Raw genomic sequence first — 14,446 nt, 5'->3', positions numbered from 1 at the left:
ATGATAACTGCAGGTCTTGAAAGAACTACTTCCCTTGGCACAATTGAAAGATAAAGATGATCTTCTTTTTTTAAAATAAACTCCCTCTTTTGAGTGTTACTTTAGAGAGGTAATTATTCATTTTTTCCCTATCTTAAACCATATTTAGTATAAAACATAGCATCCAGGAAGGTGCATAAAACACAATGAACAGGCTAATAAAGTCTCTTTTTTCTTTTAAAGAGAAAAACATCTGTATGACTAGAGCCCAAATTAAGAAACAGAATCTAATCACCACCCTCAAAGCCTTTCACATTTGCTTTTCCAATCCCATAAAGGTAAGCACCATCCCGACTTTTATGGTACCTAATTTCTCACATTTCTTTATAGTTATACTACTCAAATATGTGTGACTAAATAATAAAATTTTAGTGCTTTTGAACTTCGTTCATCCTACATTCCTCAGTGTTTTTTTTTTCACTATTTGAATACTGAAAATCTTCTGGGTTTTTTCCCCAGTTCTGAACTACTATGAATAATGCTGCTGTGAACATTCTTGAATCTGTACCTAATCTATATACATATGCCTTTCTGCAGAGAGCCTACCAAGACGCAGAACTGATGGTTTTAATAAGTTTGACAACATTTGAGAACCACCACCAAAGCAGTTTGTATAGTCAGAAAACATGATAGAATTGTAAAAAGTCAACAAATATTGTCAAAGACTGAATAGAACAGACCCAAATTTATTTCTTGGCTGATAAAAATATATGACACAGTATCTATATTACTATGTGGCACAGGATGAAAACGAGAAACAATGTAAACAGAAGAAGCTTAACAGGAGCGCAGCTGTGCCGAGTTCTTCAAGTGCCAGTTTCCTCACAGACAGCTGCAGCCAACTGAAAGCAGAAGAGGAACTCAAACAGCACTGACAGTCAGAAACGGGTGTCAGTTCCCTAGGGACCTTAAACAGAAAAGTAGAAGAATAAATGCCAACTTGGAGAATATTGCTAAATCTCAAAGTTAGGTTTCATTATAAAAAAACAATGTTATGAGCAGGGCATCAAAATAATGTGCTTGGACCAAATCTTTTAAATGGCATGTATCCTGGTAATTTAAAAGTTAGACAATTGCTAGATTGTCAGAAACCTATTACGTTAACAGGAACAATAAAGCCACATCAATTAGCTTTCACTATCTTGAAAATGGGAATAAAAAGAAGCTTTCAACATGAAAGGTCCCACTGACAATGATCTTGCAAATCCTGCCTCATGCTCCCTAGAAAGTTTTCTACCTTCTAGGTAACATGTATTATAAGGCATTACTTAGAGCACTTAGTAAATATGGTCTCATTTCTCATAATCCTATGAAATAGGTACTACTATCCCATTTTATAAAAGAGGAAACTGAGGTTTGAAAAGATCATACCACCCACAGTCATACTGCCAATGAGGGATCAAATCAGAATTCACATAAACGGCCCTTTGATCCAACTCTGAACATAACAAATAAAAGTGGGAATACCAGACCACCTGACCTGCCTCTTGAGAAACCTGCATGCAGGTCAGGAAGCAACAGTCAGAACTGTACATGGAACAACAGACTGGTTCCAAATAGGAAAAGGAGTATGTCAAGGCTGTATATTGTCACCTTGCTTATTTAACTTATATGCAGAGTACATCATGAGGAACGCTGGGCTGGAAGAAGCACAAGCTGGAATCAAGATTGCTGGGAGAAATATCAATAACCTCAGATATGCAGATGACACTACCCTTATGGCAGAAAGTGAAGAGGAACTCAAAAGCCTCTTGATGAAAGTGAAAGAGGAGAGTGAAAAGGTTGGCTTGAAGCTCAACATTCAGAAAACAAAGATCATGGCATCTGGTCCCATTACTTCATGGGAAATAGATGGGGAAACAGTGGAAACAGGGTCAGACTTTATTTTTTGGGGCTCCAAAATCACTGCAGATGCTGATTGCAGCCATGAAATTAAAAGACGCTTACTCCTTGGAAGGAAAGTTATGACCAACCTTGATAGTATATTAAAAAGCAGAGACATTACTTTGCCAACCAAGGTCCGTCTAGTCAAGGCTATGGTTTTTCCCATGGTCATGTATGGATGTGAGAGTTGGACTGTAAAGAAAGCTGATCGCCGAAGAATTGATGCTTTTGAACTGTGGTGTTGGAGAAGACTCTTTAGAGTCCCGTGTACTACAAGGAGATCCAACCAGTTCATTCTAAAGGAGATCAATCCTGGCTGTTCATTGGAAGGACTGATGCTAAAGCTGAAACTGCAATACTTTGGCCACCTCATGTGACGAGTTGACTCACTGGAAAAGACTCTGATGCTGGGAAAGGTTGGGGGCAGGAGGAGAAGGGGACGACGGAGAATGAGATGGCTGGATGGCATCACCGACTCTGTGGACATGAGTTTGAGTGAACTCTGGGAGTTGGTGATGGACAGGGAGGCCTGGCGTGCTGTGATTCATGGGGTCGCGAAGAGTTGTACACGACTGAGCGACTGAACTGAACTGAACTAAAGTTACCTAGAAGGTCATTAAAGGGAAATACAGCTTAGGAAGTAAGATTAGAATTAACATCAAGATATAACCAGGGGACTTCTCTGGTGGTCCAATGGTTAAGAATCCACCTTGCAATACATGGGACTCACGTTTGATTCCTGGTCGGGGAATTAAGATCCCACACGAAGCAACTAAAACCCACGTGCTCCAGAGCCCACATGGAACAACTACTGAGCTTGCCCGCCACAACTAAGACCCAAGGCAGCCAAATAAATATTTTTTAAAAAAGACAGAGATTAAAAATTAACAAATAGCATTCAATATCAAGCTGACAATTTATTTCCCTTCAGAGAATAGCAGCTCACATAGTAGAAAGATAACTTTATTATTACTGCAAAGACTGATTCTGAGAGGTTGCAAATTTTAATAATACAGACTCTGACAAGATTATTACTTTCTGCAGCAAAATAAAATTACTTAAAGCAAGCCCCATTGTAGAAGATAGTCTGCCTTTCTATAAAAACAGTTTCAAAAGCTATTTGTCTTAAAACCTAAGGATAAAGAAAAAAAGAAGAAAGAAGATTGGAATTCAAGGATAGATTTAAAATTAAATGAACCAATTTAAAGAATAAAGAAACAGATTTGTTTTTTTAAAGGAACAGTCTATGTATCAAAACATTACTGGCATGAATTTAAGAGTATCTTCTGTGCACTTATATTGACAGAAAATCTGGCAGAAATATTGGAAAGCTAGCTGACTGGGGAAATGGTTGGTACAAGTAAACAACAAATAAAAACCTTTCAATATATCTTAAATTGAACAACTACTCTGAGAACAAAGAAATTAAAAATGAGCTAGTTTAAACTCAAGACTTTCCTGTAATGGGAACATTAACTAATAAGAGCAGGGAACCACACCAAGCGTTTTCTATTCTTTTGTCATAAATACACTGCTTTGGCTTAGAGAAACAACAGTTTAAAAGATGAAAATTTAAAACTGTTTCAAGTACAATATGCAATCAGAATAAGCCTGAAATTGTTCAGAGAGGCTGATATCACAGAGTGATGAAAAGTAAACAATCACATGAGCATCAGAGATTCAAAGCATTACTCCAAATAAGGCAATTTCTGAGTCAAAGCAAAGGCCTAAGAGAAAGGAGGATGGAATGAGAAAATCATTGTGACTGCAATATCAAAATGGGATGGGAGGCAAGGAGGGAAAAAAACTTTTTAAATTAGGAAATAAACAAGTAGAAATAGTAGAAATAAGCTATGAAATATTAAGAGAATAAGACTTTTGCCTAATAAAAGTAAAAACTATTGGGACTTTCCTTTCAGTATAGTGGTAAGACCATGCTTCCAACGTAGGGGGCACAAGTTTGATCCCTAGTTGGGGAAATAAGACCTCACATGACAAGAGGCGCGGCCAAAAAATAAAAAGAGAAAGAAAAACTACTAAGTCATATAGAAAGCATTCGTTAAGAATACAAAGACATGAGGGTTATTTCAAGGCACTTCTAACTCCATCATCAAAATGGAGATGTCTTTGTGGGGAAGGGGCAGTTTGTCTCCATAAAGCAGATCTCAGCAGTTTCTCTGGCATGCAGCTGCTGTGACAAACAGTAGCAAGATAAATCAAAGAGGCGGGCAGCAGTCCAAAGAAGGCTATTATTCACTTCATGCCCACCAACTGATGGGGGGTCTCTACATCTGTAGCTTACCTTTCACCTTTCATCCTTTCACTAAGCACACAAGTTAATCAAGCAGCAGAATTCACAGGATGTGTATTACACAGCCTGAGAGAGAACACAATTTTTAACCCAGAAAGCATGTTTGGCAAGCACACAGAGGTCTCAATGTATTCACACAAGTTTATATGGTAAACCCTGAGTGACTAAAATTTGCAGGGAACACGGAATGTGGAGTTCTGCTTAAACCAAACTTCATGCCTGAATCTCTGAAGAAGAGTCTTTGCTAGAACTTTATAGCAAGTTTTACTAATGTTACTTATCCTAGATTTTTGTATGATGTATTTTTATACTGAAATTTTACTTCACAGTTCTGGAATTAAGCAAAAGGTTATATTTAAATCTGTCCAAAATCCGATCTCTGGGCTGGAGATTAAAAGCTTTTCTCCTACAAGAGAATTAAAAGGAGCACAGTCTGTTTTACCATAAAAGGAAAACAAATTGACGTGTTTTTTGACTCTTTTTATTTCCTCAAAATCACCTTATAAACAGAGAGAACCAACAATCAAATTTTTCTCTTGTGGAGTCATACACATAAACTGAAAAAAACTTGTCAATATGTTTAAAATAGGCAAGATAACCCCTACGAAAGTAAACTATTTGCTTTCTAATTTTTAAAACATCAAGTGAATTTATAGGATACAAGCACAGTAAATAATGAAAGCCAGGTTCTTTTTAAAAGACTGGAAACAAGAATATAAAGTATTACTGCTCACAGAATAAATGCTTCTTGTTCAAGACTATAAATCAGTTCAAGATGCCTATTAAAGAAAATAATGGCAAAAAAGGTTATGTGTGTTTGTAAAAAAATCATCCAAAATTGTTTCACAAGTTCACCTGAGTAAGATTTTTGCTGAATTTATTTTGCTTGCCATAATACTTATTATAGCACAATAATTTCTACAATGACATCCTGTCATTAAACAATAAAAATGTCAAAACATAATGGAAATGAGAACAAATTAAACCAGAGGTGACCCTTACTACGCCAACTCCAGCTATCCAAATTTAAGAAGCCAAACAGATTTGGAAAATCTGAGGTACAATGGGCATCCTCATTAATCAAATTCTTGTTACTTGCCACGGAAACTCAGACACCAAATGGATTCAGATAACAAGCTATACCCCTAACTAGCTGAACTCACAACTCAAACTTCTTATACTTAAGAACTCAGTGGATTCAAATGTTTAGGAATGCCTGTATTTTATTTTTTCTGTTCTTTGGTTTATTCTTTGTCCACAAAAACACGGTTTTATATTCTCATTTTCCCCTCTATGTACCTACCACATTTAACATTTTCCCATGCCATTACATACTCCTTGTAAACATAACCTTATTGGCTGATATCCCCACAGAAGGGATAGTTGTAATCCAGAATTTATATAACTTCTATTCAATCTCTGAATGCTTACCTCCATAACTATGACTCAATAAAAAATATCCAAACATCTTTTTCTTTATTTAAAATGAAGACTGCTCTATTAAAACTAAAGCTACACATTTTACACATTTTATAATAATACTTTATTTTTGCCAACTGTAGCTTAGTAAACATTATTTTGATAATTCTCTGCTCTTATTTCTTTAGGTTCAAATATGAATCCCAAAAATTGAAAATAAAAATATTTTAAAATGGTCACATATAACAAAATTAAGTATAAAATCCTCCTAAAGATTTATATTTTAGATCATATATTCTACTTTTAGTTGGTTTCAGTGGGTACCAATTATTTTGCCCCAATCCCTGTGTCAACTGCCTATAAGCGAGACTTAGTAATCAGAAGGTAACAAAAAGATGCACTAATCTTCGTTTCATGAAAAAACTGTTAAAGAACAAAGAAATATGCCATATTTATTAAAAATCCAGCTCAAAGTAGTATTAAGCTTACATTCAATATTATAATCTCTAAAATGGACAAACACAGTTCTTCTAAAACAAGTCAATGAAATTTCAGGTTTCCTTAAAGCAACTCTAAGGAGTGTAATAGTTGATCTGCTGAATTTGTGCCTGCTATAATTTCCAGGTGTGACTCTTACAATCTATGAATGCTCTTCAGATTGGCGATGTGGGAGCAGAGGGTGGGAGAGTAACCATACATGTGTGCACACCCATCAGCTGAATTCAAAAATATTTGGAAAACCACTTCTTTCAAAGACAGAGAGCAAACAGGAAGAAAAAAAAGAGTCTGACAAAGTGTGTGTCTGACAGGGAAAAGTATAAATTTCATCAATAAATTTTTACTACACATAATGACCTTTAATTGTTACTAAGAAACTAAGAGAATAAGACAACTTTGTGATTATTACAGATTTAAGCAGTCACATGATTTTCAAGTAAGAGGGATTTCACAATTCTTTTGTTCAGAATTCAGCAGAGGTCTAGATCACCTCAAAAGCCAACCAGTCTATCTTTAAAATATTATTAAAATTAGCCTTGTACAACTTCTCCAGGGTAGGCAGTAGGTATCACACTGAAGGACAATCTACTACTACTTCTCTCTTAGAAAGCTCTTGCTATCCTCATCCCCAAATGAAATGACTATTTTGTGACATCATTTAATTGTTTAAGAAATTTGTCTAAGAACTCAAAATAAAAAACTGTGATAGAAGTAGAACTTTAGTAAAACAGGTGAACGTTATTATTGTGTCTTAAGCAGCCAGACATTTAGTTCCTTGACATTCTATTTTATTCGCTACTCCATAATGATTTTTAATTAAAAAGCTTGAAATTTCATCTTTTTTTTTTTTGTGAGGAACATGAAATGCTCACTTCCATCTGTGACGGCAAATATAAGAGAAACACTTTTCTCACAAGAGAGAAACAGAAACAGTATGTAAAGAATCACTGCTGTCTGAAGACGGCCTTTGTGTACTTCTACCATAACAAACACATGGAGATCTTCATTTTTCCTCTCATTTTTCAATTTAGACCCTGACTTAATTAAAATCAATGTGAAAAATACTCTGTACTCACTTTGGCATTCTATGAACTGATGAATAAAAGTGCAGTCCCCGCCACTCTTTGAAAGCAAGTGCTCTAATAAAGAAAGAAACACCTTTAAGGATATAGTCTTTGTTGCTGTTTTTGAAAACCAACAGCAAAGGTAGGAAAACCAAAACGTTTGTACTAACATGGGTAATTGAATAAGGTTAACCAAGGTTTACTACATCTAATAGCAGACATATTTTGGAGTTAAATGAGTGAAAACTGTAATTATGTAATCTTAATTTGTACCCCAAACGGTTAGCTTTTAAAGGTGCAGTTTCTATCCAAATAGCTCAAGAACACCATTGTCATATATTGCTTTAAAAAGCTTCTCCCACTTCTAAAATGCATCTTTTTTCCATGTGAGTTTAATAAATACAATTAATTTAACATTTTTATATTTCTTAGTGAATTGGTTTTCAAATGACTGTTCCCTAACAGTCCCTATTCAAAGCTATTCATCTTAGTTAAGAGGCAAAAAAGTAAATATTTTAAGAATACCATAAACTAATGCCTTAAAATTGCAAAGAAACTGATACAGTATTTTAATTTTTACACTTTCGTTTCACAAGCAGTCTTTCCTCTTGAGTCACTTAATCTATACTTCATATACTATCAAATCACTACATTGTTTACCTCTGCCTAAATGATTAAAAACAATGCCTGTACATTTTAAAATAAGGATCTGGGTAAATGATTTTGCTCAGATTAAATACATTTTTCTCCCAAATATGTAAAGAGAATCAAAACCAAACATAGTCTAATAAAAGTTTCAGTCCTTTTCCTACAGTAAAGTTTTAATTACTTTGATTCAAAGAGCCAACTTCTAAATCTGGATAACATCTTTCAAGTACGTATTTATATCTTTCAGAACTACCAAACAGACATTGGAAGTTCAAGTGTTAAAAATACATTCCAACATGATGACTATCTTGAAGGTGTAAAAGCACAAAAACCAGTCAAAGACAATGAGTCAGACTGATGGTAAAAGCTTCTTTTCTCTTCTCTACCTGGCCTCACCTCATCATGTCAACTTTGCTTCAAAGGCATCTCCTATTCTGATCACTGGACAACCTCTCCTGACATCTATACTGACAGCTTTCTTATTTATCATCATTCATCATCAAATCTCTCATCATCCTTTATCTAGCTACAACGTATGCAAATATATATTTTTCTATTTGTTGTTGTTGTCCAGTCACCAAGTCAGGCCAGCTCTTTTATATGTATTTATACATATACACACATATATTTATTTATTTAAATTTATTTATATATATATACATACACAGTTATATATAGTTGTATATAATTGTATAGCTGCATACAGTTATAGTATTAAGATACAATATAGCCTCAAGAAGAAAAAAAAGCCTAACTGCAATAGAAATTCAAAATTTAAAAAAAATCTAAAGTTAAACTAAAAAAAAAGTACTTATTATGTAAGCTATGACAACATTTTCAAAATTCAAACTATACAATATCACTGTTAAATATGAAAATTCAGTAAAACTAAATTTTAGCCTAACTAAAGGACTGTATAAAACATATTTGAAACCAAGTTTCAAACTAGCATCACAAGACTTCAGATGACAGGACAATCCACCATCACACACCAAGCCAAAAATCAAACTTTTTACCTACTCTGATCTTACTATATGATTCTACATTAAAATATCTACTATACTAGTTTAGATAAAATGCAAGATTAATATAAAAGATAAATATACATGTGACTTTCACAAAGGTTATTTCCTAAGACACATGAGAGAAAGGCCTTTCAGGTAGTGCATGTAAATGATTTGGATCACAACACTTTTAGTATTTCATTACTTGAAATCAAGCCCTAGGGAATTCACTTTGCCAAGACTATAAAAGATGTCACTGTTCATCTAAACCAGGAGTCATGAATCAGATACTGAAGTGTCGGGGCAGGAGGAGTGGTGATGGTGTCCTGTGATACTAAAGAGGGTTGTAGGAATGCAAAGAAAAAGTATACACAGAAACATAGTAAGAATCACGAGACAAAATGTGTTTTATTTATACATGGGTTACCTATGTATTTCGATTTGTTAGACCTGTGTTGTCCAATACAGTAGCCATTAGCCACATGTGACTACTGAGCCCTTAAAAAAAAGTTGCTAGTTTGAATTGAGATGTGTTGTCAGCGTAAATTAAATATCTACAGTCCATTCTAAAGGAGATCAATCCTGGGTGTTCACTGGGAGGACTGATGCTAAAGCTGAAACTTCAACACTTTGGCCACTTCATGCGACGAGTTGAGTCACTGGAAAAGACTCTGATGCTGGGAGGGATTGGGGGCGGGAGGAGAAGGGGATGACAGAGAATGAGATGGCTGGATGGCATCACCGACTCTGTGGACATGAGTTTGAGTGAACTCCGGGAGTTGGTGATGGACAGGGAGGCCTGGCGTGCTGTGATTCATGGGGTCGCAAAGAGTCGGACACGACTGAGTGACTGAACTGAACTGATAGGCCTCAAAAACTTACTAAGGAATAAAGAACGTGAAATACTCATTTGTAATCATTTAATATTGACTACATATTGAAATAAAATTCTAGATACATGGGCTTCCCTGGTGGCTTAGAGGTTAAAGCGTCTGCCTCCAATGCGGGAGACCCGGGTTCGATCCCTGGGTCGGGAAGATCCCCTGGAGAAGGAAACGGTAACCCACTCCAGTATTCTTGCCTGGAGAATCCCATGGACAGAGATGCCTGGTAGGCTACAGTCCACGGGGTCGCAAAGAGTCAGACACGACTGAGTGACAGAACGGAACGGAAAGTAAACATATTATTAAATATACTATTAAAAATTTAGCTATTTCTTACTGTATTTTTAACGTGACTACCAGAAATTTTAAAATTATGTATGTGGCACTCAGGATAGTTCTATTAGACAGTGCTTTTCTAAATACCATCTAAGATATATTCAAAATATGCTTATTAGGTAACATTTTAAAAATTATAGTACAAAGTTGTGCTTATAGCAGCTACTTTAGATTTAAGGCTCAGAGGTTAAAGCATCTGCCTCCAATGCAGGAGACCTGGGTTCGATCCCTGGGTCGGGAAGATCCCCTGGAGAAGGAAACGGTAACCCACTCCAGTATTCTTGCCTGGAGAATCCCATGGACGGAGAAGCCTGGTAGGCTACAGTTCATGGGGTCGCAAAAAGTCGGACACGACTGAGCGATGGAACGGAACGGAATCTTAAAAATGTGTTTACTGGAGAAGTATTATTAATCTTAACTTCTCCAGACATTTTTGAAATATTCTCTTACAACTAAACTTGGTTCTCCCTCTACTGCTTAAAGAGCAATTTTAGTTATAATTATATCTAATAGCACATTATAACTACAGACTTTGACAATATTTGAATACTTGATAATTAGTCTCTTACTGTATCATAAATGATTCAGAATAGTTCCATCTTATCCATAATCTAGTCTGTAACTAAATGTGAAGCTTCTGTGCTTATCCAGATATTTACTACTCAGTTTCTTTAAAGATATTCTATTAGTCACTCACACACTACTCAATTTAGCACTAACACCTACAAGGGAAAAATAACCATAGCCAGGAGTACCCTAAGTTATCCAAAATATTAATATCTTATTCAGTTTTAAATCAAGGAGTTGTCTACAGCTTTTCTCATTTAAATAAACTAGAATTAGCAAAAAATTGTAAGCCGTAATTTGACAACTCTAAATAGCATAAAGATAGTTCAGTGTACATAAGAAGATTGTTAACTAAAGGAATAGAATGCGCCCAGCTTGAATTAACACTAGCTTTATCAACAAATACACGCTCAAGTCAAAGGGCAATGGATTTGAATGAGAACTGTACATGCCAGAAAGAGAAAAAGAGCAAAATAACAACAACAGAAAATATATATTCATTTAAGAATGAGAAGCTTTTAGAAGATGAAGTCTTTTTACATATGTTTACTAAGTATACTTTAATAATAATGGTGTAATGAATATAAACTACACCTTTAAAAAGTCTCAAATTGAAACTCAAACTGAAATTTTATAGTGTCAATGTTATTTCACAAACCACATATAAAATAGTCAAATAACAATGATTAATGAAACTTTTTTTTAAATTTAGAGTTTCAAAATTTATTATACATGGAATATTACCTCTTGATCTTGCACCTCACATATACACAGTTACCTGAGCCTATTATTCCACTTCCTGATTAACAACTAACCAACCAAACCAAAACAAACCAAAAAAGCACCTCTTAACTTTATCAGAGTTTAGATGCCACCCAAGAATTATAAAGATATCCCCTGATACATGGAAAAACTATTTAGTATGAAGTTTTGGGTACTGACGTTGGCATCTTCTATATATAAAAACTGAGTTGAGAGGCACATATATTTGTAAACACAGAAAACAATTTTATTCATTTTGTACTCTAAGCATCTAATGCAGGATCTGGCATATAGCTGGTGCTCAGTTAATGTTGGATGAATGGGGAGGGGAGGACAAATCTTCATGACTGAAGGAATACAGAAACCATTGAGTAGAAAACCCATGCTGCAGTAGGAAAACCAACAGTGGCTATGCAATTGTGGCAAGAGATAACCCAAGCTATCCAGAAAGAAGGATCAGATAGCAAGAACAAAAAATAATTTTTCAGATGGCATACATGACTGACTCCCTTTTCTCTGATTGATGAAACAGATGGATAAAGAGAGCAGTTTCGATGACACATCCAAAGACTCACTGGACTTTTTTTTTTCCTATTTTTGTTTCTTTTTTGGACTTTTACGTAAACTCTTGGCCAGGAAGGGGGCAGGTCACAAATATTAAAAAACAGGGGCCAAATATCCCCAGAAAGCAATACTTGATGGAAGAAAATGGTGGTTTTGTCTTTGAAAATATAGTAGAGGGCAGGGGAAGCTCTACTATGTTATATAAACCAACACTAAAGTTGAACATTATTAAAATCTTACTATTTCAATAACTGAAATTTCCATATAACAAGGGACATCTAACCATAGTTCACAGAATTAAGAATTACAAAATAAAAGGAAGCTTGATTTTTAAAAGATGGGATTTAAACAGTCTATGAACAGCATGTTTTTCACTCCAAACACTTAAAATCTAAAATCCCTGACCTCTCTATCCTGCTTAAATAGTAAAAGGATATCATGAAAAAAAAAATATTTAAGGTTTTTACACTACCTTTTTCTGTGCTCCCATTTATTTTAGGTAAGAAGTCATCAACTTGTATCCCTAGGATTAAGACAGTGTATCATTGCCTGATTTCAAAGAAAGTATTACTTTAAAACTGGTCTCAAGTGTAACTGTGGCATTTTGTATTCCTACTGACATTAAGACTGACTGAAGTTTAAATTCATTTTTACAAGAAGGGTTCAACTTGTCATTTTCTATCATCTTAGAGAAAAAGCTACAACTGCTTAGTAACCTTTTGATGAACCTCAAAAGAAAAAGAATTCTGCTGTTCATGTGTTTTTCTTATTTAAATATCTCTAAGCAGACCATCTCAGATGTATAAATTTCATTCATTTCAAAGACTACACAATGGTGCCCACTGGTGGCAATCAAGCATATTTTTAAAGGAAATTTTCTGAAAGAGTGTAGATACTTTACATCTAATATGTAAAACATCCCTCTTAAAGAAAGCAAGTACACAATGTGAGATAGTAAACAAAAATTTAATGATAAAAATTTGGCTTTAAGTAAGAAATTTGGTGACACCTACCTAAGCTGCTGCATTCTTTAAGAGTTTTCTCTTGAAGATGTTCTAACCGTACTGTAAATAAAAGTCCAAAAAAAAGATATTTCACAGATAAAAAGAAAGAAAAAAATAAACCAAATCAATTTTTGGATTAGCTAATTTACCTTGTAAAGCTGTTAGCCTTTCATTGGTAAAGTCATTATCAGCTTGCAAAGCTTCTATTTTTGCCTGGAGCTCCTGTTCTTTTTCTTCCATTTCATCTATCTTATGCTGTAATTCTTTTTTCTCAGCTTGTCCCTTCTGTTGGATTTCTTCTTGTTTTCCCTCTGCTATCTGTTGAAAATGAAAAAGAAAACCCAGCTATTTAATAAAATCTGACCTTGTTTTAAGATGTCTAAAGCAGGACTCCTTCTAGTCACATAAATGATGTCAAAAATGATGTGCACTGTGTCATCCCTCCATACCAACTCGGAGAGAAAAACTTGTAGCAAGCAAGCAAACACAATACATACATAGATTATAAGGGTCAAAATGAAAACCACATTTTTCCTTTTTTTTAAAATTTATTTAATTGGAGGCTAACTGCTTTACATTAGTGTATTGGTTTTGCCATACATTGACATGAATCTGCCCCAGGTGTACATATGTTTCCCTTCCTGAACCTCCCTCCCACCTCCCTCCTCCCCTTATCCTCCCTCTGGGTCATCTCCGTGCACCAGCCCCGAGCATCCTGTATCATGCGTCGAACCTGGACTGGTGATTCATTTCACATATGATAATATACCCACGTTTTTCATGAGGGAAATACGGTTTTCTTGGAATTACTATTGTTTCAATTAGTTTGTAAGTTCTACAATGTAGCTTATTCTGAAATTTTAAGCAAAATTTCTTTTAGCTAAAGGAATCAAGCACTTTTTTAAATGATCTCTTTCTAACAAGTCTAATATTTAAAGCTATATAGGTTAACCATTCACACAAATGGAAGGTATGCTCTGGTCTTCTGTTAACAAATGGGTATCTTCTGGCCACTCAATCTACGGTGTGAATTACATAAAGACGGGTCTTCACAAACTCAGTTGTAACATTTTACAGGACCAACATGGCATTACGTGTGGTCTGGTCTGTCCTTATCCTAAATATCCTAAAGGTACAGGGAGCTATAGCCCACGCAGAGGCTGTGGCCTCCTGGAAGGAATCACGCGAAGGTTCTCTGTGGGCTTGCTACAGCACTAACATAGCTGGGCCCTCAATTTGGGACACCTTAAAGAAAAGTAGGTTCTAGTTTTCCAAAAGTCTGAGTATCTTGGGTTTTGCTGATTCTTATCTATTTACTGTTATATATTTTAAAATGCCTATTATGAACTACTGATTATTTACTTTCATCCAAAGGAAATATGTCAGCTTTTACAAACTTTTAATTATCACTGGTAATGGGATTTGGGTTAAATGGCAACTGATTTATACTATAAATTCAAAC

General features: G+C 35.1%; 1 protein-coding gene across 32 annotated transcripts in view; it reads right to left on the bottom strand.

Moving 5' to 3' along the window:
* SLMAP (sarcolemma associated protein) overlaps nt 1-14,446 on the bottom strand; it is a 152,124-nt gene that overhangs the window by 36,692 nt on the left and 100,986 nt on the right. For 7 of the 32 annotated variants that reach the window (XM_055414138.2, XM_055414136.2, XM_055414156.2 and 4 more), the window contains exons 10-13: nt 13,134-13,302; nt 12,994-13,044; nt 12,453-12,503; nt 7,228-7,290 (exon numbers count right to left, since the gene is read on the bottom strand). In XM_055414138.2, coding sequence (XP_055270113.1) covers nt 7,228-7,290; nt 12,453-12,503; nt 12,994-13,044; nt 13,134-13,302 — 334 coding nt within the window. The remainder of the gene's footprint in view (nt 1-7,227; nt 7,291-12,452; nt 12,504-12,993; nt 13,045-13,133; nt 13,303-14,446) is intronic. The other 25 variants (XM_055414148.2, XM_055414152.2, XM_055414149.2 and 22 more) reach the window with 7 other exon arrangements.

This window comes from Moschus berezovskii, chromosome 24 (assembly GCF_049115385.1).
Source record: "Moschus berezovskii isolate FMDL1 chromosome 24, NW_MosBer_1.0, whole genome shotgun sequence".
Lineage (NCBI taxonomy): Eukaryota > Metazoa > Chordata > Mammalia > Artiodactyla > Moschidae > Moschus > Moschus berezovskii.
This window is presented reverse-complemented; position numbering and strand designations above follow the sequence as displayed.